We start from the raw sequence: 24,821 nt of genomic DNA on the forward strand, positions 1-24,821 counted from the left end.
GTTTGGATAAACAAGGCGGGCAAGAGTAAATTGTCTTGCCGGGAGAGAAATATCCAGCTGTATTTCTCTAGGCATAAAGGTCACGTCTCATTGACAGAAAATCGTTGCTGCTATTAAGACTAAACTGGACGGAGAGACCCAAGGACGAGTGCCGGCACTGGAGCCACGGGAAACAGTGGACGACCAGCATCGTGACCCAGAGCCGCGAGGTCTGGGGGACAAAAGCCAGCCTGGGAGCATCAAACTCCTCATCGACGATGAGAGCCAGGTCACCCACCCAGGACCCCAGAGGTCTCCAGCGCACGGTGCTTGGCCAGTGGGGAGGAGGGTACGAGCATTCCATTTGGGACTGCTTCCTTTGTAGCCAGGCCTGGAGGGAGAGGGGCGGAGCTTTCTGAACCCCAGTTCTGTTTTATTTGTTGTTTTTTGTTTTGGGTCACACCCAGTGATTACTCCTGGCTCTGTACTCAGGAATTACTCCTGGCGGTGCTCAGGGGACCCTATGGGATGCTGGGAATCAACCCGGGTTGCCCATATGCAAGGCAAATGCCCTACCCGCTGTGCTATCGCTCCAGCCCCATGAACCCCAGTTCTGGACCAGAGACTTTGCAGAGGGAGAGCGCACCAGGCAGGGAGGTTCCTTCCTCCTGATTATCCCTCAAGGCTGCCGATGCCTTGAGGACCCACAGGCGGGATGGTAGCCCGGCAGGGTGAGCCGAAGGGCCCCTGGGTGCCCTTGGGGGCCACAAGGGGCCCCACTGCCTGTGTGAGCTCAGGGCATCTGCTCACAGGAGCTCCTCCTCGGCCAGCTCCTCAGGGAGTGTGGACGGCTGATTCCTTGCACCCGGGGGTGGGGGGATGGTGATGACTACCCTGATGTACCTGCAGGTTCTCAGAGCTGGAGCGAACCAGGCCCAGGAGTGGGCATCAAAAAACAGCTGACAGACACATGGTCGGGGAGCAATGGCTGGAAACGGGGTGGTGCCCGACGCAGGGGCCTGGGGCCGAGACAACCTGGGACAGAGGCCAGGGGGGCGTGGTGCTATGGAAGGGGCCTGCACCCCAGACCCCGGGAGCCCCCGGCCGTGGCACGTGGGTGGGAGTTGCTGGTGGGGTCCTCTCTCCTGACTCCTCTGCCCTGGGCGCACCCCAGGGTGCTGCTGACGGGGTCCCCGGAATGCTGGTCACGATCCAAAGCCAAAGTCCCAGGCCTCATCCACCCACAGGCACATCCCAGAGCCCAGGGAAGGCCCCAGAGGCGCGACGGTGTCTGCTCTGGTGGCCTCCTCACCCCAGGGGGGGGGCCCGGCGCCTGGAGGTTGGGGGCACAGCGCAGGACCCCTGCATCATAGTCACAGTGCTGAGCTGTCACTTCCTTCCAGAGCAGACACCCCTCACTGCTCCCGAAACCCAAACTCCCAGCTCAAGCTAGGCCAAGACCCGGTGCCACCCCCTCCACACAGCCGGCCTGGCGACGCCTGCCACCGTGGCCGGGCCACAGCTGAGGCCCCTGTAGCCGGGAGGAGGGTCACCACACAGGGCAGGGGGAGTTGGGGAGCACAGAGAACGCTCCCGGGAGGTGGGCTGGGCCCGGGGCTGCCTTCTGCCCCAGAGGACGGGGCTCAGGGACACACACACGGGAGCCCAAACGCCACCTCTGGCATCTGAGCGAGACTCCAGCGCCGTACTCGGCCTTCTGGGGTGCCACACGGATGCAGCAGCCTGGGTCCGAATCCCACCCGGCAGCCCAAGTTGGAGCCTTGCTTCTGTCATATGACACGTGTGGTCCCCGTTGTGGGGGACAGCACAAGGGACCCTCAGTCTCAGCCATGGCCAGGAGCAGTGCACCTTCGGGCCTGGCCCCTGCTGGTGCTTCATCTAGAAAAGATGCCCCTAGCCAGGTCTGCCCTAGAGCCAAGCGGGCACTTCCGGCCTCCAGGCTCAGGGCACACCTGCGCCCTGTGCTCTGCACATAGGGCCCCTCCCCCAGAGCCCCCTTGCTAGCAGGACCCTCCCGTGGCTGGGGAGTCCCTTCCATCCTTTGCTCCAAGGGTCTCCCAGAGCCCCTTCAGGGTCCTCGCATGGACACTTACTCCGAGAGCTGATGTGGAAGTCCAGCCACCAGTCTAATGCCCCGTGAGGGAGACGTGAGGGTGATCTGACCCATCCCCCCGAGACGGGGGCTCCCACATCTCTCCTGGCACAGAAACGTGCTCCCCAGAGCCAGCCGGGGCCGTGCCCAGTCTTCACGGCTGGTGCTCGCCCACTCAGGAAGGGGCGCCGTCCCCGGGGTGTGAGCCCACGTACCTGGCCCCCACAGCGTGACGCACTGCTGCTCGTGGGTCTGGCAGATGCCGTTGTAGCAGTAGCCGTCCACGCCCTGGCACGGGTGCCCGTCGTGCAGGTACACGTTGGCGGGGCAGTGGGGGCTGGCACCCGTGCAGAACTCGGGGAGGTCACAGGAGTTGCCGGAACCTCTACACGCTGTCCCCGCAGGCTTCAGCTGCAAGGACAAAGTATTCCGGGTATGAACATCACAGGGCCGGGGGGCTCCGTGCCCATCCCACCCTGGGGGTCAGCCTGGTGTCCCACCCCAGGGCAGCAGAGTCAGCGTCTTAAATAAAGAGCCATGAGCTGGCCCTGTGGTGCATGGGGCCATGGCCGGGCACCAAGGGCAGTCCCCGTTCAATCCAGGTGCCGGCAGGGTTCTGAGCAGCGGTCACTGGGCTGGTCTCCAGCTTGGACAAGAGGGACTATGGGCCTGAAGGGTTTCTGGGTCCAAGCCTACTGTGTCCATGCTCACACCAGAGCAGAGTTCATGTGTGCTGATCCCGCCCTGCCCGGGACATGGACAGGGCCAGCAGCCTTGGGAAGTGGCCTCTCGGCTCTGTGCAGAGGCCTGGTGCACGCTGAGAGGCTGGGCACTGGCCTGGCCTCTCACTGCATCCATGTCAGGAGGGACGAGTTGGTGGAGGTCGAGTGTCCAGGAGGACTGGGGGACTGGGGCCGAGCTGAGGAGAGGCACCCCCCCCCCCCCCATCCACCCATGCACACAAACCCCTGTGTGCCCCGATCACTTCCCAGCCGTGGTGGAAGGACCATGGTAGGCTCAGCGTGAAAGAGTGTGAAGGTTTCTGAGGGCCGGAGGAGGGGCCGAGACCGAGCAGGATGGCCAGGAGGCGCTGGCCAAGGCCCGGCCACTCTGTCTACACTGCAGGCCTGGCGACCCGGAGCTCACCCTGCAGTCTTCACAGCACAGCCCGTGCGCGCACACCGCCTCTGGCTTCAGGGTGCAGGAGGAGGCGTTGCAGCAGAGGTTGGTGCATTCCTGGGGAAGAGGGGGGAGTCAGTGGACACAGCACCCAGCACGGCTGCAAGGAGGCAGGTCTCAGGGCCGGCTTGGGGCTGGAGAGCTTGGAGGCCGGCTTGGAGGGCCGGCTTGCGGGCTCTCATCTGTAAAAGGGCGGCGCTGTTCAATGAAGCCACTGCACCTGCCGGCCTGGGGGAAAGCCCGCACACCTGAACAAGGGCTGAGGGCTGCTTGGGAAGTCCTCCAGGGAGGGGGACTGGGCCGGGGGTCCATGGGACAGCTGGCCCCACAGCAGTGGCCTACACACAGTTTTAGAGTACTTGGAACGGCACGACAGTGCATCTCAGCTTAAAGACGGGCTTCTGGCTGCACAGAGGAAGTGAATCACTGGCTTCCAAATTAGCTTCAAGGAGACCCCTTCTTAGCACGGTGGGCAATGGACCCACCCAGCACCCCTGCATCAAAATGGCAAGAGGTGAGGGGGCCAGAGAGAGGCCTGAGGACGGGAGGCAGCTGCCTACAGGGCCAACCCTGATGCCACCTACCAGCAGTGACCCCGAGGACAGAGCCACGAATGAGCCCTGACCACCTCTGGGGCTGCCCTGATGCCCTCTGATCCCCCCACTAACGTGCAAGAGGCCAAGGGGGATGTCCCAGCCCTTTGGCCCCTGCCTTTGTATACAAGACATATTGCCAGGTCGGTCCCGTCTGAGACGTGCCATCCTCTCTGAAGTAAGAGGAAGAGAAGAAACCAACCCCTCACGCTGTGCTTCCCAGATATCCAGGTTTTTCCTAACAAAGCAGAGGCAGAACGTCGCTTAGTCCAGTCCCCGTTTCCTTGTGTGTGAAGGCCCCCGTGCCTTAGAACGTCCAGCAACTTGGAGTGTGTGCAGTTGAGAAGAAATGGAATTGTCAGAAGAAGGAAGAGTTGATCGGGCCTTTAGTTCTAATTGATTCATCCAACTCCTTTTATTGTATTGAATATTCACTGGGTGCCAAGACTTGCCGGACCATTGACACTTGCTAAATAGTGGAATACTTTCTTCCTGAAAGCCATCCTTTGTGAATAAATTTGTCCCTAGTACCAGAAATGGGATTTGTACTTCTTGCTAATAATCCAGATTGTCTTCGTACAGCACGCCCCGAGAATGATGGCCCCCGTTGGCTTCCTCCCTGGCTTCCCACTCTACATACCTCCGTGTTATCACATCCTAAATGTGTCCAAGGCCTTCCTAAACATCCGGAGTGTATAACATATACAATGAGATAAGACTGCCAACCAGAAGCCATTGCTGTAGCTTTCTTGACAGGAAGGGGTTCGAACTCATGTTCCAGACCTGAGGAAGTGGGGGAACTTCCTTTTGCTTTCTGTCCAGGAGTTCAGGTATCCAGTTCCCCATGCATGCCCCAGGGAAACGCCACGTCCCTGTGTTCACAAAAGTTTAACCGGCTCCACTCATGACTCACTGACCCCAGCAGAGATTCCCTGGGAGTCCTGAGTCAAATCCACCCGCTTACGACTGGGTCCTTTAAGACCTCCCCACCCCCCACCCCATCCCTGAGTAACATAAGCAGCAGCTCCGTGGAATCCGGGCCAGGCAGCATGGCCGTGACTTCAAAGGGGATTGATAATGTGAGAGAGAGAGAACCGAGTTGAAAAGATATTTGCGAGCTACTGGCATCCGATTGACTTTAAACAAGGAGATAAGCGGCTTTCCCAGCCTCCGGGCTGCCAGGCCGAGGTCGCTGTCACGAAGCTCTGGTTGATGTCAGTCCAGTGCCCTGGACGGAAGCTGTCAGCAGGCACTTGCCTGCTTCACTGCCCAGAGTCTATTTCGTCGGCGACCTTGTGTTTATCAGAAGAAGCCAATTCTTCATCTGTTGATTCATTTATCACCCCAGGACTCGATAGAGAAGTTCAGTAAGTCTCCAAAGTGGGAAAGAAAAATGAAGCCATTAGGGAGCTCCCCGCCAATGGCCTTAATTGTCATTCTCCGGCTGTAGGAGGGAGACACAGATCCTTAATCACAGGACCCGGGATCAGATGAGAATGCATCTTCATGAAAACAGCAGAGAGCATTCCTGGGAGCACAGGAGCAGAACGGCTGCTGGCAGGAGCCGTTGGGGGGGGGGGGGCGGGGGATGGACGTTGCCCTGACTCCACTCACTTATTGATGAGGTGATGGCGAAGACCCTCCACCCAGCGAGGGCGTGGGGTGGGCCAACAGGAAGCCCGAGGTCCGATGAGTCTTTTCAGGGTCGAGCACTGGGTGGGGAGTATAGAATCCAGGTGGAAACCAGCCCTGGGCTGATGCGAGCGAAACTGTCTGGGCTTGAGCCACGAAGAGCGAAGAAACAGAAAAAGAACTAACGAGTTCAAGGCCAGGCTTCCTGGCAAGGCGAGAAGTTTTCTTATAACAAAGGACTTGGGGTGGAGAGGTTGAGGGTTCCCTTCATACACAGGGACCTTGTGCCAGGAGAGAAGAGCCCTGGTCACAGCAGCATTAGTTGGGGGCAGGACGACAGGGTCACGTGACTCACCCTCAACAGGAAGCTTCACTTAATGGGAGCAGCCTGATCAATACATCGGCCACCTGGAGAGTGACAGGGAGGGACATCCCCCTCCAAGCTGCTTAAGTAGAGGGGAGGGCGGGTGCTGTGGTGCGGCCCGCCGAGTATGGGGTCCGGCGTTTGTTGGCGTGATGGGGGTGGGTGGTGGTGTTGACAGTGGGAGGGTTTGGTGCAGAGGCACTGTGTGTGGTGATGGAGGAAATCATGATGCAGGGGATGGGGGGTGAGGGGAGCGGGGAGATGGTGACGTGGAGGAAGGCTGGTGCGGATGGTCGGGGGCACGGTGTGGGGGTGGGGAGGCTGGTGATCCCGGTCATGGTGATGGTGGTGGTGGTGACGGGGGGATGGTGATATGGCGAGGCTGGTCTAGCAGTGTTGGTGACGGTGGAGAGGGAGAAGGTGAGGCCGATGGCAGACCCTCACGATGGAGGGGGAAAGGTGGTAACAACAGGATGAGGGAAAAGGTCATGCCAACAGGGAGCGGGTGATGGTCATGCCAACAGGGAGAGGGTAAAGATGGCCCCAGTGGGGAGAGGGTAATGGTCATGCCAACAGGGAGAAGGTAATGGCCATGCCAACGGGAGAGGGTAAGGGGCCAGCTGAACTGTGGGGGGCCAGTCATGCCCAGCCTCAGAGCTCATCCCTCCATGAAAAACTGTCGAACATATTTAGATTAACAAACAATTACAAGAAGTGCACAGATAAACCACTTAAAGCCAAACTCAGCCCCTCCTGAGAGAGACGGGCAGTTTAATCGGATTTTGTTCTTTTCTTCAGGTAATTAACTGAGTCTCTGAGGAGTGTCGGCTCGCGTGGCCCTTCCCAGGAGCGCCCGGGCCCCGATCTCAGCAGTTCCCGGCGCTGCCAACACCGGCTGAGACAGCCTCGGCCACTCCAGAGCCCTGGGCTAAGCAGAGGCTCAAAGACATCAGGTCAAAGTCCCCCTCAACCCTTCCTCAGCAGCCTGAGGGGACAGTCAGAGGGAAGAGGACCTGGGGACAGTGGTACAAGGAAGATTCTGGAAGCAGCTGTTTGCTCAGTGAACGCGGGATGGGGAATGTTCCAGAAACTCAGCACGGCACTGAGCGTCACCCGCAAACACGGCTTCTTAGACCTCTGCCCAGGTCCTCCTAAAGCCCACCATGTCCTCAGCTCAGCCTCCCTGGGGCCAGTCTCTGGGGGAGGCACCCCCAGACTGACCACACTGGCCCTCAGCTACCCAGGCCCAGCTGCCTCTATGCTCAAGGGCCCGGCGTTACCAAGAGGCGCTGTGCCTGCTGCCCGGCTCCAGATTATTTCGAGATTATAAAGCGGCCGTTATCGTCTTTCTGTTGATTAACTTTATCTGGTGCCCTACAGAAACAAGAAAATTTCCTGACATTGGCTGGAAGACAGGGTTAAGTAAGCCCTGCGCGGGATGAAAATGTTCTCTGCCTCCACTTACTGCTTCCGAGAGCTGACAGGCGAGCCGGCCGCACCTCGGGCCCTGCATACAGAAGAGGTTGCGGCAGCCCTGCAGAATTTCAAAGGGCCGAAGCTCTGGGTGGGAATGAATGCGGCTGATTCAAATTCCCCTCTGCTGCCCTGCCTGGCAAGGGGAGGGGAACGGGGCTTATTTGAAGCGAACGTGCGGCCACTCTCTTCCCCGGCTCCCTCCACGAAATCGTTTCTCATTGTTCTTGTCCTCCCTGCCCTGGAACCGTGTCCTCCGGGAGAGAGCCTCTTTATCTCCTGCCGCCCAGAGCTCGAAGATAAACTTCCTTGCTCCGGGAGTTGAAATTCAAGCCGGCCACCCAGCGCACGGGGCCGTTGAGAACTTTTCCACTCCAGATTTCCAGTACGATCCCGTCTGCGGGGCCAGTTCCCCCCCCCCCCCCCCCCCCCCAGTGCTGCCTGCCAGGAAAGTTCTAGAAGCGGCTCTTACCTCCGGCTCCCCGCAGTCACACTCCTCTCCTTCCTCCACGTAGCCGTTGCCACACTTCTGGCCCCCGAAGGACTGCTTCACCTCCGGCAGGTTGAAGAGACACATCCCCACGCCTTTCTCCAGGCTGGCCTCCAGGTCCTTCTTGCTGCAGCTGCTGAAGGCCATGGGGAAGGGGAACCTGGGGGGAGACGGGCCGTCAACCCAACGCAGGGGGACTCAGCCAGCCGAGGCTGCCAGACTCGGGACACACTCCCCCAGCCCACCCTCGGGGCCCACACCGGGCCGCAGCAAGGGAGGCCGACTTCCGGTGGGGCTCAAACCAGCACAGTTAGGCAGGGACGTGTCCTAACAGACGTGATTCACAGTGGGCCGGAAATGAGGGGACGGAAGAGGGTCTCTGGGTTCCGGGACAGGTCACAGACATACCAATGCCCTCGCCGCAAAGGGCAGAGGAGAAGAATCACCTGGTGCATGCACGTGGGTCTCCCCGGGGACCCCCGGCACCCAAAGCAAGGCAGAGGGATCAGGGCGTCTCCAGAAGGACCCAGGACCAATGCTCAGAGATGGTGTGCGCTCACCCCCAAACACCAGCATCCAAAGGGAGGTGGAGCGCCCACTGCCTTAGGGAGCTCTCATGCTCGCCTGCCTTCATCTACAGAAGCCAGACCCCAGCCCAGCCCCAACCCTGGCCCCCACCCCAGCCCAGCACAGCTTTGGCGCTGTGAAGTCTGGCAGTGGACAGTGGGAGGTGATGGGGTCACTCCTGACCAGGGAGAGGCTGTTCCTCCTGGCTGTCCTTCCTTCTTCCTTTGCCAGCTGAGCTCATGGTTCAAGTGCTGCAGGAGTTGGGGCTCTGGACATGGGCCCCAGTCTCATGGGGAGCAAAGCCGGGGTGCCAGCAGGCAGGCAGAAGGGCGCTTCTGCCAGGAGGCCACCAGGGTTGTGAGGCGGCTCCCGCCAGAGTCCCTCCTGCTCGGACACTGCCCTGGTGGCGGTACATAGCCCAGACTCAGGGAGAGGCAGGGAGAGTCCCCGAACCCGAGTCCCCTTGCCTACAACTCCAGAGTGAGGTGCTGGGATGGGTTCTGACAGCCCCATGCCTGGCAGGAATCAGAGGGAACGGGCTCTCCACCGCCAGACTGGTACCCGTCCTGCGTCTCCATGTCAGGGCATTGACTCGCGTCCTTCTCCTTTCTGACCAACCAACGCCAAGCCTTGCTCTCCGATGCAAAGGCACAGGCCGGGCCTCACTGGGTGGGTGGCAAGTGAGTCCCCTGGAAATCCCTCTAACCTCTCAGTAGACAGACGGGTCACTCTTGCTATCAGTGACGCTGAATAGCTCCCAGTGATAAGTCACCAGGAAAAATAGTCATTTGACCCACGTTGAAGAGTTTGAGAGGGAAAGAACAGTGGTCCCCTACCCAGGGAACAAAAAGCATTTCTCTTCTTTTCAAAAAAAAAAATCAGCCTCATCAAGGCAGAGATGAGACCCTCGTGTATGGGGTGGGGGGCTTTCCCAGGAGGCATGAGCCCCTCCAGGCTAGAGGTGGAGAAACCAGACAACCGTCCCATCTCAAGATAAGCTGCCAATGTGGCCAAGAGCACCCGGCAGCTCTTTCCAGAAAGATCTCTAGAAACTGTTAGCAGCTCATTAGGAAAGACACGAGGGTCAACCAGACACAAGTTCGAAGGGGCAGGAAGAGGTTGAAGCCGCAGCAGCAGCAGCAGCAGCACGGACAGACAGACGCCAGGTGGAGGATGGAACCACCCTGCCTCTTAAGTGGGCAGCCCCCGAGGTCCTCTCTGACGGGTTGGGGGGGGGGCGCTCAACCCTCGCACCCCTCCCCTTCCAGAGGAAATCCATTCTGGGATTTTGGGGGACCTGGTTCAAGAGAAGGGTGAGACTCAGGATGCCCTGATCTGCCGTAGCCTGGGAGAGTGTGGGGCCAGGTGGAGTTTGCAGGGAGGTGTCAGGTGTGGTGGGCGCCCCCTGGCTCCTGTAGCTCCCTGACTTCTCCCTCCTGCTGAAGGATGGAGCTCCAGTGTCCTCTCTGCATGCACTGCCGGCCTGGGGCTGTGGGCTGCGTCCTGGCCCAGCCCTGCAAGTCCTCTGTGTTGAGGGCGCCAGGAGCTGATGCTGTGGGAGTCCCCAGGTGGTGCTGTGATGCATCACTTCCGGGTGCCTGGAGCCCAGAGCGCACCTCCAGTCTCGCCCGACTTCACCAGGGCCTCCTACTGCCCAAGCTGGCACCATCACCCTGCTGGCCACCACTGGCTAGCCCCCAGGAGCACCCGCTCTCCCTGCAAGCCAGACCATTCTGAGCTGTCCTGAGGGGTCCCAAGGAGGTGCTATGGGCAGGCCTGTACCCTCCCCCTGCCTCCTGCTTTCTCCTTGGTCTGGGTCAGCTGTGTCCCTCCCTATCATGAGTGAGGCCAGGTATACACACCCCTTCATCATCCGAGACTCACCCTGGACCACACACGAGACCAAGGGGCATATGCGGGGAGAATCATCCCTTCATGGCCTCCCACTCGGGAGGACAGAACACAAGTTCACTCTGACAGAGAATATTCCAGAATTCTTTGGGGATTTAGAAGAAGAAGCGCTGCCCATTCATTACCATGCGAGTATTTTTTTTCAGGGGGCACACCTACACCCAGCAGTGCTCAGGGGTCACTCTGGCTCTGCACTCAGGAATTATTCCTGGTGGGACTTGGGGGACCATATGGGATGCTGGGGATTGAACCCAGGGCGGCCACATGCAAGACAAACGACCTCCCTGCTGTACTATCACCCCGGCCCCAAGCATGCCGTCATTCTGCAAACATTTCCTCGGCACCTGCTCTACACCAGGCATCATGCCAGGCCCAGGGCTTGGGGAACAACCAACAGGCAGATGTGCTTCCGGGCAGTTCTCCCGGGAGGACAGACACGACTCTTGCGAGGGAAGTGCATCCATGGGACGGTGGGGGATTGCTCTGAAGACACTATGCCAGCCCAGGGGAGCCACCTGCAGGATAAGTGCCCAACCCATGGTACATCAGGCCCCCAGACCCACACAATATTGAGAAGATAACCTAGAGACAAGCATATGTCTATCTCTGTGAAAGACACAAAATCAGCCTAGGCACCTCATGGGCCAATTTCTTGCATGTAGAAGTTATTGTCTTGCTCTGTGGCCTAGTTTTCTAAGAGAACCTTGAAGTACAGTCTTTTGTTATTTTGCTTTTGGACCACACCCAGCTGTCCATGCCCATGCTCTTAACTTATAGTTAAGTATTCTGGTGCTTTGGCCTGACCCATTTTGATGCCAGGGTAGCTCACAGCGTGCCCTGAATCCACCCAGTCCCTCGTTGGGACCCTGCTTTTGGGGTGCTAGGAAGTAATGGCAACTGAGGCTTAAGTCGAGATAACAGATGCCCAGGAGTGAGTATTTTTCGGAGTCAATTAACTCCCAAGTTACAAAAGCATAGCATTAACTGTATTAACTGTCTTCCTGTGTCTATACAGAAAGGACATTGCTCTGGAATTAACTTTGCAAAGGACTGAAGGAGAAGAGAAAAGCAATATTTACAAGCTGACAAAGTCTGATTAGGAGATACAGGTGGTTGACCGGTTGGGGAAGCAGAGCACAAAGAATGAGGTTACAGATAAACACAGAGGAATGGGAGTGACTCGGGAGCACTGTGATGGGTGTCACCCAAAAAACCTAAGCTCCCTGTGCCAAGGCAGGAAGGACAAATCAATGTTATCCTACACCCAGCGATACTCACTGCTTGAGGGGGTCATTCCCAGTGGTGCTTGGGACCCCGTGAAGTCCCTGGGGATGGACCCTGGCCTCCGTGAGAAGCCTGCCCCCAGCTCTTGGAGCGACCCCTTCGGTCCGCCTGGGCGCAGCGTTTTGAAAACCGTGTGATTTGAAGAGTGCACTAGAAATTTTCGGGGTTCTTACTGCCTATTTGGATTTGGATCCCGACGCCAAGCTGCGATCAGGAAGGAACTTCCGAATGCTGGCAAGCAGTGAGCAGATGCATGATGACCCCCTGGCATGCACAGCTCTTGGCTGTGAACACAGGTTACTCTTTGGAAGCTGTTTCCTTCCTTCCCATTTCCACGCCAAAGTCTGGTCACTCTGAACCGCCGTTCGCTCACTTCATTGCTGTCGGACTGGCTGGCTCCCGTCCCCGGAGGATTTATTGAGAAAAAGCACATCGAGCTGGCTCCTGACATCAAAGACCTGGCCTAGCCACGGTCAGCTGTTTGAAGAGACAAGCCCTGGTTTCCTCCCTGGCCTTTGACAATCCCGTCTCAATGAAGACAGTCGTACGGCTGTCAACCACCCGAACGTGTCAGCCAGCAGTTAACTGACAGCAGGAGAGGCAGGCGCAGCGCCATCCAACAGGAGAATTAGGCAGGAAAGACGACCTTCTTTGCTGAGATTTTCACCTGGCACAAGAACGCTTGAAAATGATTTGGCTCTGGCTGGGCCCAGAAAAAAAAATAAAATAAAAACAACCTCAAAAATGTGGCTTTCAGCTTCTGGGTGGAGAAGTTCTCATCACTGTGCCACGGGCCGCGGTCCTGTCCTTAAGCCGCATCTTCCCTTTGCTCTAAACCTGAACGATCGGGGACCCCCGGTGGGTATTCGCCCACCCGGACAGGAGGGAAGAGCTGGAGGAGGGGACGGAGCAGACAGCGGATGGTTCTGGAAAACAAAACTGAGCCCAACACTTTTTCCAGGGACAAATGCCTCTTGTGGCTTCTACCGTAAACGCTGCCCGGGTCTCAGCTCTCAACGCTGCCAAACCAAACATGACACGGGACTGCTCAGGTGACAGATCTAATCCTTAGAAGCTCGTCCGCTTGTGAGAGATGATTGTGGCTGCACCGCTGTGGTCTGGGGCTGAAGCAGACTCAGCCAACCCGCCAGCCTTGGCAGCAGGTGCCGGGAGTTACCTGCCTTGCCAGAGCTTTCTGGAATCTTCCAGTGACAACCGCTTCCCTGGCCTTCCATTGGCAACCTAGGGGCATCGCAAGACTCCCTGTAACACACCTGACTCCCACCAGCATGGGCCCCTGGGCTCCGAGACGGTGGCTGAATGCAGGACAGAAGCCGAAGTAAGCAGAGGGAGGACAGGTGGCAGAGATGACAGCCGGGGACTGTCAGAGCAGCACAGCTGTGTGGCACAAAGGCCAGCCTGGCGCAAAGTGACAACAGGCAGAGCCCTTAGGAGAAGCCCAAACCTCCCAACTTCCTCCGCTGTAAATGATTCGACGGCAAAGGATGAACGGGCCCGGAAGAACGGCCGGGATGTCCTGCTTCTTGCTGGTGCTTTCTGCAGACCCCAGTGGGGGTCCGGCTCGCGTCAGTTCAGAGCCTTCTCCAACACCACTTCTGGCCCTGGGGAGACAAGCAGAATCTCCACGGCAAGACGCACTCGGGCCTCCATCTGTGAGAACGCTTTTAAAAACCGAGCGTGGTTCTCCCTTCTGTTGGCTGGGGGCGAGGATAAAGACGCCTCAAACAGAGGAGGAAGTCTGAACTGAAGTCGGGGGCACCGTGAGCTCCCGGCTGCCAGAGTTGGGGGCAAGTGCGGGCAGCCGCCACTCAGAACTGCTGCTCCGGCTGTTCAAGTTGCTTCATTCATTCCAGAGCGGGAACCACGTCCAAGAGACACAGAACGTATCACAGCCGGAGCCAGGGGAGCTCCGTCAACCGTACAGCCACAAGTGTCTGTCAGCACAAGAGGAAGACGAGTTGAGAGCAGAGGAGAGAAGGAGCAGGTGTGTTGGCCTGAGGGGTTCCCAGGGCAGAGCTGCCCGGCCTCTGCAGTGCCCCAGAGCAGGGGTGAGGGGCCAGACCCCAGCGGGAGCACGCAGTGACAGATGTCTGAGGTGGTACAGTTCCCGGATGGGGTCCTCCAGCCCCTTCCCTGAGCTCAGGCAACGGGAGAAGCTCTTCAGGAGTCTTTGGGGGTGTGGTGGTGGGGGTCTCCACAACCCACATCGGTCAGGGGTGAGGCGGTGTCCCCCTGCTGTGCTCTCTCCAGCTTTCAGGAAGATGCCATGGAGCCCCGGGGAATGTAGGTGGAGACTCCCACGGCACCTCTGGGTGCCACCCCGGGCAGGTACCTCTGCTCGGGGTTTCTGTGGCCTGCCCCCCAACCCCTGCCAAAGCCCAGACACTCAGGTCACAGTTTTAGCGAGGACTGGGGCGGGGCTGGGCTGTGGGCCTGGCTCAGAGGTGGATGAGGCCTGGCCACAGGCTTGAGATAAACGCCCCCTTCCCCCACCCCCAGCAGGCAGCCCGTCTGGAGAAAGCCAAATGCATCTGCTGCTTCTGAATTCCGGATGCTCAAATAAAATCTAATATATAAAGTGGGCGAGAGAGACGGGCTCTTTCTGCCTGAAACCAGCTCCCGCCGCCAGGAACCTGGAGCCCAGAGGGCCAAGGAGGTGTTTTATCCCCCAGACTCTGGGCACAGGGCTGCCCCCTGGGGTCCAGGACAGGGCCAAGGCGGAGGTTTCCAGCTGGGGTCTGACCCCCACCACTGAGTGAGTTCTAGTCCGTGCCCCACCTCGGGGCCCGGGAGTTTCCCCTTGTGCTCTGCAAAGTCTTAATCCAAGAACTACGCTTCGGTTTTTGACGTGTTGCCTTCTTTCCCCGGCTCTAGCCAAATCAAACAAAGGGTTTTAGGAGAAGGCATTTCTGAAAAGACTGAATTTTTTTTTTTTCCAAAGTCAATTGCTCCTTTCACCATGGAACATAGAGGAACGGGCGCCCAGGGGAGCACAGCCCTCCAGCTTTGCTTTCCATTTTGCTTTCTATTTTTTAGCTATTTCTGTGAATCTGTTCGTGTATATCAGACATTATTAGAAAATGGTACAGGATATGCAATAAACTGGAGTGGCAACGCTGCGAATGCTGCTTCATGTGAAAGATGGCGGCTTACAAGCTTCTTCTCAGAAGTCTGGCCATTACAAAAGGGAAATCCTTTGATCCTAATTCTGCCTGATTGTGCTGGCAGTCACTGCCTGTCTACTATTCATCATCCACCCGCCATCTATGCGTACACCAACCCATCTGCCACCCACTCATCCAGCCCACCTACCCATATCTCCATCCATAATCCACCTACGTAACACCCATTTATATGTATCCATTCATTCACCTATCCGCTCACTCACCCTACCCATCCATAGTCCATATATCTACTCACCTCCCACTCACTATCCATCCTGTCCACCCATCCGTATGTCCACCGACCAGCATGCATATCCATCCCCTATCCATAATCTATCCATATATAACCCACTCGCCCATCCATCCACCCACGTGTACCATCCATTCACCTATCCACCCATCCCCCTGTCGGATTCACCTACCTACTACTACCCATTCACCTGCCCACCCATCGTCCGTCCATCCATCCATCTATCCATCCATCAATCCATGCCATAACCCCTCCCTCCCTCCATCATTCCTCCCAGCTACTTCCTAGTCACCTGTTGGCTTATCTCTACCCTCCTCACCCTTTAGATCAAGACAGACTTATGCCACACTGCCCCATGCCAGGCACTGCTCCAGTTGCCAGAGACGCAACAAAGAACAAAACAGAAAACTTCTGATTGGAACTCAAAATGGGTCCTTCTGAGCATGGTTGGCAGAGCTGCCCCGAGTGACCCCTTGACATCACTTTGCATCCTCTGTGCTACGTGTCCTGAGAGCAGTGAGCCCATGTCTCTCTGTCTCTGTCTCTCTTCCCAACTCCCCCCCCCCCCCCCCACTTTGTATATGTTAGAGAAAGACTGGCAGAATTTCAGCTGTCATGTTTTCACACGTTTTACCACAAATAAAATGCTGAATTAACGAGCAATGGCAGGAAATGACTCTCTCCTCTTGTAACAGAAGATGAAGGAGATTTGCAGAACTAACTAGTTTGAAACGGGGGCTGCCTTCCTGCCTCCCAGACGTCACATCGGGACACAGTTCCGGAGGGATCAGCGCAAATTCTCCCGAGCAGTCCCCATCGGGCTGTGGCTCGTCCATGTGGCGCCCACACGGGGAGGCTGGGCTGCAGGCGGGAGACCTTGGGTCCCCCTCTCCCGCTGCCTGGAGCCCAGCTGTGAGCAGCTGGGGAGCTGCAGGGGGAGCCTGAGAAGCCGACCTTAGACCAGCGGCCCACGTTGGTGCCACTCTCCTACGCAGCCTCAGAGCATTGGAGCTGCTGCCAGTTTTCACGTGGGAGAAGTTCCCCACCCACCTCCCCGCCTTCCCCCCCCCCCCCCACCACCACCACCAACGGGAGGCAGCAGGAGCGTTAACTCTGGCCCACGCATGGAGCGTTAGAAAAATGCTGGAACTGGACAGCCGCCTTTGCTTGGAAATGGGCTTGACCATTCCCTCCTTGAAGTGCTGGTGGATGACACGAGACGTGCTCCAGGCGCCTCCAGTGCCAAGGCCGGGCTTGCCCGCGTTCATTCCTCCCCAAATGACAAACCTTCTCCCTCTCTGAGAGGGCCCCACCAGGCAGGGGGCCCAGGATTCCAGCCCAGTGTTGACTGAACATCGTTGATTTTCTGGTGTGCGCCATCTCTGATGGCACCAAAAGGAAAGAACCTTCCAGGGATGCACCCCCTGACCCCTGTCAAGGGTGTCCCCTTGCTAGATCATGTCCCAGATGTCGCCAAATGCAAATAATGGAACGCTCTGGCGGGCTAATTGCATCGATTCTGACCGGCGGCGTTTTCATCATAACAGATGTCCTGTCCTCATCCCGCGGAGGGTGGATGTCCTTCCCTTTTCTCCTAGACAAAAATTTCCACCTCCCCCACCCCCTACCCCCAGCCTTCCTCTCCAACTTTGAGGAAGAAAACTGATATATATATATATATATATATATATATATATTTTTTAACTTTTCATGGAGGGAAAAACTCACATGGAACTTTTTCTCCTAGGAAGAGCAGATGCAGGGACTGGCTTTCCAGCCTCATCTGTGAGGGGTGTGTGTGTGTGTGTGTGTGTGTGTGTGTGTGTGTGTGTGTGTATGGTCTCAAGGAGTGACTCCCGTCCCACACGGGTGCCCCGTGACCAGGTGAGCTCTGGACGGCTCTTCAGGCAGGACAGTGGGGGACTTTCTAGATGCGAGGGGGTTTCTATCCATTTCTAGCACAGCCCGAGCTCTGGGGGGTTTTCACTGGAGTAGAATTCACTTTTAGTGCTTTGAAATAGTTTCAGGCAATAGTTTCCCTCAAAACCCAACCCAACCCAGCCAAACAAACTCACATTTCCATCAATCTGAGCGGAATTGTTGGGAAAGTCCCCTGCCCTTCCAGCCCCCTAGGGGTGAGCTGGACAGGGCTTCACTGCAGAGGACCTCTCCTGCTTACTGCCCTCACGTCCTGCTCATAATCTCAGGCTTTTCTTTTCTTAAATCGGGGGCTCCCACAGGGAAGTGCTTGGGGTCAGGCTGCTGCTCCAGGCCGTGAGACATTGGGGTCCGGCGCAGGCCTCACAATTGCCAGGCGTGTCTTTTGCTTCCTCCTCAGCCTTCGTGGGACAATCTTCACAGGTGCGGATGATGGCAGGATTATGGCTGAACTGTGGCCCCTCTTTGGCGTCTCAGTTTGCATGTCTGGGGGCTCGCACAGCACTCCCTATGCTTCTCCTCTCCTTAGCAGCCCTGCACCAGTCTGATGGGGCCAAACCCCCCGAGCCTACGGCCCCCTTGGGATCAGCACAGAAAGGGGGCAGAATTCCTGTCCTTCTGTGGCAACTGCAGTAGCATCCTAGCAGGCTGGAGGGGAAGAGCCTCAACAGAAAAGAATCTTCCCTACCGAAGCAGAGAGAGTGGAGATGCAGGCTGGATGTGAGGGTGAACCCCTCAGGGAGACCACACCAGGGAGGCCAGTACAGCAGATCCCTTTGAACCCCGGGATTCAACTGAAATTGAATTGACCTATGGCTTTGTTGAAAAACAAACAGGAAGTTCCACCCCTATGAAACAGGAAGTCCCTCCTCTCCATCCTCCTTGTCAGCCAGTTAGCCCCAAAGTAAGTGGCAAGGGAGGTTCACAGGCATAGAGAGAAATCAGGTCATGGTACCTCTCTGGAAGCTGCCAATGTCCTCATCTCGCTGCCTGGGGACCCAGCCTGGTGCCCAGGTGGCAGATGGGCTTTGCTGCCCCCCGTGCCTCATTGCTCTCTGGCAACCCAGGACCCCAGATTCCCAGTCCTTGGCAGTGGCCTGACCACGCCTCGGTGTCTCACCTCCATCTGAGCTCACTGACTTGTTCATTCTCACCCTTTGGTCTTTGCTCAAACATCACCTCCCCAGAGAACCTCCTCCTGGCCCGCGATCACGGCTAGAGCCATCCTCCCACCCTCCCCGAGCCCTCGTTTCTCTGTTTCCTGCCTGGTTACTTCTCCTCACGCCTCCAACCTGTACGTCTAGTCTGTCCTCAAGGCTGCAGGGCACATCCTGGGACTGTTGTGCCGAGCCCCGAGTCTGCCCAGTGCTGGCAGCCTGCAGGAGCTCAGGGCACTCACCCCGCTAAGAGATAGTTCTATTCCTCCAAGTCCTGTCTGGAGAGCGATTTTTGCTGCCAACGAAGGAAGTCAGAAGGCTGTTTCGAAGGCTCGCATGGCCTCTTCTTGGTTTTCCCCCTGCTCTAGGAAGCACCAGGATGTCCAATACCCTCTTCCAAAGTGTTCGAATGATTCACATTGTTCTTCCTCCCCTAAACGAGGCAGATGGGACGGTGCTCAATCCCGCCAGCCTGAAGGCTCCAGGCTCACTGTTGTGTGGACGGAGTGAGTCTCCTCCACCCCCACCCCTCCCAACAGAGCCCCGGTATTGCGCCTGCCACAGAGTGATTTTCAAGACAGGTCTTAATGTTAACTACCCCAAGACATAAAACACACGTGCTCACACACACTCAAACACTCGCAGTAAATCATGAGACCGCCCACGAGGCCTCTCGTTCCCGGAACCTGCAGCGGGGATTGGGGAAGCTGGACTCTGCGTCCAGCATGCGTGGGTGCTGTGGCAAGGTTGGAGGCGTCAGCAGTGCCTCCTAGGATGCACTCACCCCCTTTCTCTCCCTGTGACAATGGAGGTACTTTGATTCTGGGAGGGTTTAATAGCATTAAAGCAGTTACTGATTTGTCTGTCTGCAAGTCACCTTTGGGCAAAGACTTAATGACATTTTTAACATCTGTCACTCAGCCTGGGTGGGTGGTGGGAGTTGCAGGAAGGCTGGTGCCCTCTCTGGAATTAACGGGGTGCTCAGTAACTGCGGGTGCATTGAGGAATGACTGTCAAGAGGTCCCCAAGGTCATTTCCAGTAACTGGGCAAGAATCGAGGGAAGGGCTGACTTCTCTCTAGGCTCAGCGTCTCTGGATGTTGGTTGGCAACAACAATACTGCCGTGTCTCCGTGATTTACAACCTGTAAGGATTTGCTGGGGGAGCTGGCGGGGTGACGGAGGGCAGGCATGCTGAGATAATGCCGAGATTCAGAGAAGCCTGGAGGTTCTCAAATCTGACAGCCGTGATGGACAGCGAAGGGACTGGGCCGTGTGACCTCCCCTCGCTGTGGGCTTTCGTGATTAATTCCCCCACTTGCGTAGAAGTTTCTTTCCATCCAAGAAAATTAAAAACACTGCTCTCTGGAAAGGAATCTGGGATCATAAATGAGAACCAAATAGAAAAGATTTACACAAAAGCACAAGCTCAGCAAAAGGGAAAACTTAGAAATTGCTAATAAGGTATAAATCAAGTCAAGGCTATTAGCAAGCAACTGGTATGAAAAAAAACCTCTTTCAAATAATTTGCTGAACGCTCAACAATACCATTCCTAGCTCTGCTTTTCAAATATATCCAGGGTAATTTGGCCTATGTCCTCGAACATTGCCACAAAGGCTTTGCAATTCGAAGAGCTTTGTACAGAATTACAAGGACTGCCAGAAAGCCTGCCTTCTCATTGTGTTCCCCAAGACAGGTAATTTCGAGGGTTATGGGCCTTCTGCCTATGCAATCCCCACAACAAGAACAGGGACCGAAAGTTGTTGTTTATGAAAAAATAACTGGAGGGACACAGGGATGAGCAGGTGGGTGGGGAGATGGCTGGGAATTGGAGGCAGGTGAAGGAGTGGGTGGATGGATGATGGATGGACGCATGCATGGGCAGGATGACAGACAGAAGGATGATGATGGGCGTCTGGATGGAAAAAATGACGTGTGGTAGATGAATGGATGGATGGAAACCATGATTATGGATTGATAAACAGAAGGACACAGCAATTAATGGATGAATGAATGGATGAACAGATGGATAGATGGAAGGAACGAAGGAAACAGAAGACCCCCACAGGGTCCCCTGTCCAACCTCCCACTAGGAAGAGCTTCTTTGCCCCAAATGCCTACCCCACATGGTGCCTATCTGCTCAGGACATAACCTGCCTCTTGGAGAGACCCGTTTCGCTCACCTGGCTTTAACTTTTGGCCCCTTAAGATTTGGGGGTTAGTTCTTGGCTTCTGTGGTCTCACTCCTAGTATATCCCTCATGCCAGGCCACAGGTAGAAGGTCAAGCAGGAGGAAGGCTACTGGCTCTGTGCAGGCCAGGGCTGGACGGAAGTGGGCACTTCCCTAGGGACAATGAGACCCCCACTGACACTCACCAATGTCAGTGCCCACTGCATTGCATAGTTCCATGGCCTCCGAGAGCCAAGGGGCACAGTGCCAGCATGGGACGCAAAGTCCACCCAGCTCTTGCTTCCAGAAACACGACCTGCTCCATCGACCCATCCCTCAGGTGGAACTGCCTCCGCCTTCCTCCGGCTGGCATCCTGCACCCCAAGCCGCCTTGAAGTGGCGGAGGGAGGAGCAGTCATGGGTACGAGGAGCGCGGACAGAACAGCAGCGAGTATGCCTTGGCCTCCACCAAGCGAACTCCCTCCTGCCCAGGCAGCTCCCGAGGGGGGCCACACAGGAATCTCTGAGACCTCCTGTTGGCATCAGTTTTTGCCTCACTCCAATGTTCCCCGTTGGGAAACTTTGTACGGGTGATCTAAGTCAAGACTATCAGAAATGCATTACATAAGGAATAACATTAAGGTAAAGGTAAAGGCCCTCCCGTTGTTCGTCAATTTGCTCGAGTGGGCCCAGTAACATCTCCATTTTGAGACTTCTTGTTACTGTGTCTGGCATATCGAATACGTCACAGGGAGCTTGCCAGGCTCTGCCGTGTGGGCGAGATACTCTCGGTAGCTTGCCGGGCTCTCCGAGAGGGGTGGAGGAACCGAACTCGGGTCGGCCATGTTGGCTGCGTGCAAGGCAAACGCCCTACCGCTGTGCTATCGCTCCAGCCCACCAAAAATTGATGCAATTTCTCCGGTGTGGCCAGGGGATGGGGTATGAGGAACACTCCAGATTCCCCAGCTGCTAACGCAGCTCAGAGAAGCCCTGGGAAGAAGCAACTCACACCTGGGACCCTCAATATGGCACCCGATGCCACTCCAAGCCGTGCCCACCAGCCTCTCCGGTGGCTCGGACAAACACACAGTCGGGGTGGTAGAGAAGTCACGATCCACACACCAAGACAACCACCATCCCCACCACTTCCATCCTGATGCACTGAGGTTGTGCTACTGGGGAAGACAATCCCCTCTAGAAACTTCCACGGCTGCCGTTTCCTAGCCGGCCTTGGGAGCCAGGCCTGCTGTTGGACACGGTGGGTACTTGCCCGGTGGAGGGGCTCATGATGCAGCCCCCTTTGTCGACCGCCATTCTGCAGCTGCAGCCTCGCTCCAGTGTGTCGTGGTTCATCCCGAAGTTGTGGCCCAGCTCGTGCGCCAGCGTGACAGCCGCACCCAGGGGGCTGTCTGAGTGGTCCTCAAAGAAAACACAAGAGCACAGAGGTAGAACGTTCGTCCCCCTTGAATTACCTCCCAGACTCGCCCGAATCCCCCCTTCACCAACAAACGAAACCCAGCACTGAGTTCAAACTTGAAAAAAACAATGACATAATTTACGGATTCTTCCCATGGATGTACTTACCCCGGGGTTCTACTCGGCCACCACCAGCAGCAAGAGGTGCTGCTCTACACGGATAGGAAACATTTATTTTTTTTTGGAGGGGGGGGGGAGCCATGCTTTGTCCCTCCTGGCTCTGTGCTCACGGGGTGCTCAGGGGATCATGAAGTGGGGCTTGACCCTGGCCTCCCACATGCCAAGCCCTGGTAAGCCCACTCAGCGATCTCTCTGGCTCCAGGAAACATCCTTTATTTTTCCTCCAGAAAACATTTTCGATGAAAAATAACGAAAGCTTTCTCCGAGAGGGCAAATGCTGTTGGGAGAATTCTGAAACCCATTTGGGGTCCCTTGCACCCAGGATTGTGTGTCTCAGGCAGCTCGTGCCTTTCCATGGATAATGAACGTCCCTCTCTCCTGCCCGATTCCTACCATCTCTGGGAAGAGAGCAGTCTGGAAGGAAAGCTGTCTCGCACCATGGAACACCAGAGCATCCCTCCGTGGGCCATGTAAGGGCTGTGGGCTGTGGATCGAGAGGCTCCCAGTAGAAAGTCGGTGGGGAGAGTAGAGCCGGGGATCCCGACATGGCGCTACTGTTCCCCTTCCCTCCTGCCTGCTTGATAGAGGGGGAGACACGTCCACCGTGATCCAGCATAAAAGTGGCCCCATGGATGGTCCCACTGAAGATCAATCCCAACTGCAATCCAGCAGATCTCCCCTTGGGCATCACCAGTGGTCCTGAGCCTGTGGTGCACCCATCTTGAGTTGGCTTTGGAGGGGGTCCCCGTGGGTTGGCTTTGGAGAGGTTCCCGTGGGTTGGCTTTGGAGGGGGTCCCTGTGGGTTGGCTTTGGAGAGGTCCCCATGGGTTGGCTTTGGAGAGGTCCCTGTGGGTTGGCTTTGGAGAGGTCCCCATGGGTTGATTTTGGAGGGGGTCCCCGTGGGTTGGTTTTGGAGAAGTCCCCGGGGGTTGGCTTTGGAGAGGTCCCCGTGGGTTGGCTTTGGAGGGGCTCCCCGTGGGTTGGCTTTGGAGAGGTTCCCGTGGGTTGGCTTTGGAGGGGGTCCCCGTGGGTTGGTTTTGGAGGGGGTCCCCGTGGGTTGGCTTTGGAGGGGGTCCCTGTGGGTTGATTTTGGAGGGGGTCCCCGTGGGTTGGCTTTGGAGAGGTCCCCGTGGGTTGGCTTTGGAGGGGGTCCCGTGGGTTGGTTTTCAAGGGGGTCCCCGTGGGTTGGCTTTGGAGGGGGTCCCCGTGCCTCATGCCTTCATGCTGTCCACAGCCGACGTGGTTCAGAGAGCCCATGGGGGTCATGGGAAACTATGGCCACTGCACTCTCCTTCTGCCCCACTGTCCATCGGTGACAGGGCTTACAGTGGACAAGCTGTTGTGGGGTTGGAAGGGACCTCGCTTGAGTCCTTCCGTCGGCTGCCCAGGAAGATAATAGCAGGTTGTCAGAGAGGTAGTTGGGCCCCAGTCCCAGGTTAGGGAAGGCGCTTTTCCGATCATGGGTCTTCGTGGGCCTCGTGGCAAAGGCACGGCACAGCCCAGCGAAGATGGGGCATGTTTCCCTGGAGTTGTCACTCTTATGAGCCTTGTGTTTTCAGGAACCAAGTTCTTCTTAGGCCAGGTGAGTCACTGTCACTGTTCTCCCGTTGTTCATTGATTTGCTCGAGTGGGCCCAGTAACATCTCCATTTTGAGACTTGTTACTGTGTTTGGCATATTGAATACGTCACGGGTAGCTTGTCAGGCTTTGCCATGCGGGCAAGATACTCTCGGTAGCTTGCCGGGTTCTCCGGGAGGGGCAGAGGAATCGAACACGGCTCAGCCAGACCGGCTGCATACAAGGCAAACGCCCTACTGCTGTGCTATCGCTCCAGCCCAGGCAGATGAGATCCCTAAGAAATGATCTTGTTTAGATCTTACAGTTCCGGATGTGAGGGCGATCTGGCTGTGGCACCTGTCACCTCAGGGAGCGCCTGGTTTGATTCGGCTGGTCTGCTAGCTGGGCAGGGCCTGTCTCCCTTACACCACTCTATGTGATCCCGTCTGAAGCTGTGTGCGGTTGAAGAAGACCAACGACCTCCCCCAAGTAGGGACTGGCCACTCTCGGGTCGAGGGTGCAGAGTAGCTGCGCCCGCCCGCTGGGACAGCCACTCAGGATTTCAGTTTCTCGCTGTTGGGTTTCACAACAAGTGCCAGGAAATCCATCCTCAAGAATCACTCAAGTGGGCAAAGCAAATGTAGTTGATTTAAATGCGCGGAGGACTGCATCTAGCTTCTGCATAACGATTTGAGGAATTCATCCTGAAAATAATATCTTTCTCTGGCTGATTCTTCTCTATCACTGAGTAGCATTTTTAAAAAAAAATTTTGTTTTGGGGCCGAACTCAAGTGGAGCTTGGTGGCCACTCGTGGTTCTGTGCTTATGGGTGACTCTCAGTGGACCGTGTGGGACTAGCTGGGCTTGAACCCGAGCCTTCTGCATGCCAAGCTGGGTGCGGCCTGCTGGGCTGGCCCTTTGGTTCTGGGTTTCGTTTTTAATTTCAAGTGTGTTACATCCTTCCCTGCCTCAGTGATGCTCTTAAGAGACCCTGTAAAAGTCATGAGAAAAAAAAATCTCTAACCAAGAGATCATCCCCAAACCAAGACTCATGTGATGAAGGCATCAGTGACAAAGGCAGAGAGTTCCTGCCATGAATGGTTTGAGGTGGCTCATAGAAAGAGGAGCTTCAGGGGAAGCTCTCGTCAGATTTGACTTGCCTTCCCTCTTCATCCTCCCTCCGAATGCAGGAAGCTCCCGAGGTCACAGCTGCACCTGGAACTTGGGAGCCACCATTGGGAGAAAGTCAGGCAGAAAGGTAACACGGGTTAGACTGCGATCCGCTGCTCGTCCAGAGCTTAACAGTCATCAAAAGAGGGACAGACACTCAGACAGATGGGTGCAGTGAGGGCTGTGCTGAGGGTTGCCCACCTCTGCTGCCATG

The 24,821-nt window shown here is 56.7% G+C and overlaps 1 protein-coding gene across 1 annotated transcript in view; it reads right to left on the reverse strand.

The window, feature by feature from the left end:
* ADAM12 (ADAM metallopeptidase domain 12) overlaps positions 1-24,821 on the reverse strand; it is a 244,387-nt gene that overhangs the window by 31,213 nt on the left and 188,353 nt on the right. Inside the window, exons 11-14 of the mRNA XM_056106700.1 lie at positions 21,555-21,703; positions 7,806-7,983; positions 3,239-3,328; positions 2,308-2,503 (exon numbers count right to left, since the gene is read on the reverse strand). Of these exons, the coding sequence (XP_055962675.1) occupies positions 2,308-2,503; positions 3,239-3,328; positions 7,806-7,983; positions 21,555-21,703 (613 nt within the window). The remainder of the gene's footprint in view (positions 1-2,307; positions 2,504-3,238; positions 3,329-7,805; positions 7,984-21,554; positions 21,704-24,821) is intronic.

Source organism: Sorex fumeus, unplaced genomic scaffold, assembly GCF_029834395.1.
Source record: "Sorex fumeus unplaced genomic scaffold, SorFum_2.1 ptg000142l, whole genome shotgun sequence".
Classification (NCBI taxonomy): domain Eukaryota; kingdom Metazoa; phylum Chordata; class Mammalia; order Eulipotyphla; family Soricidae; genus Sorex; species Sorex fumeus.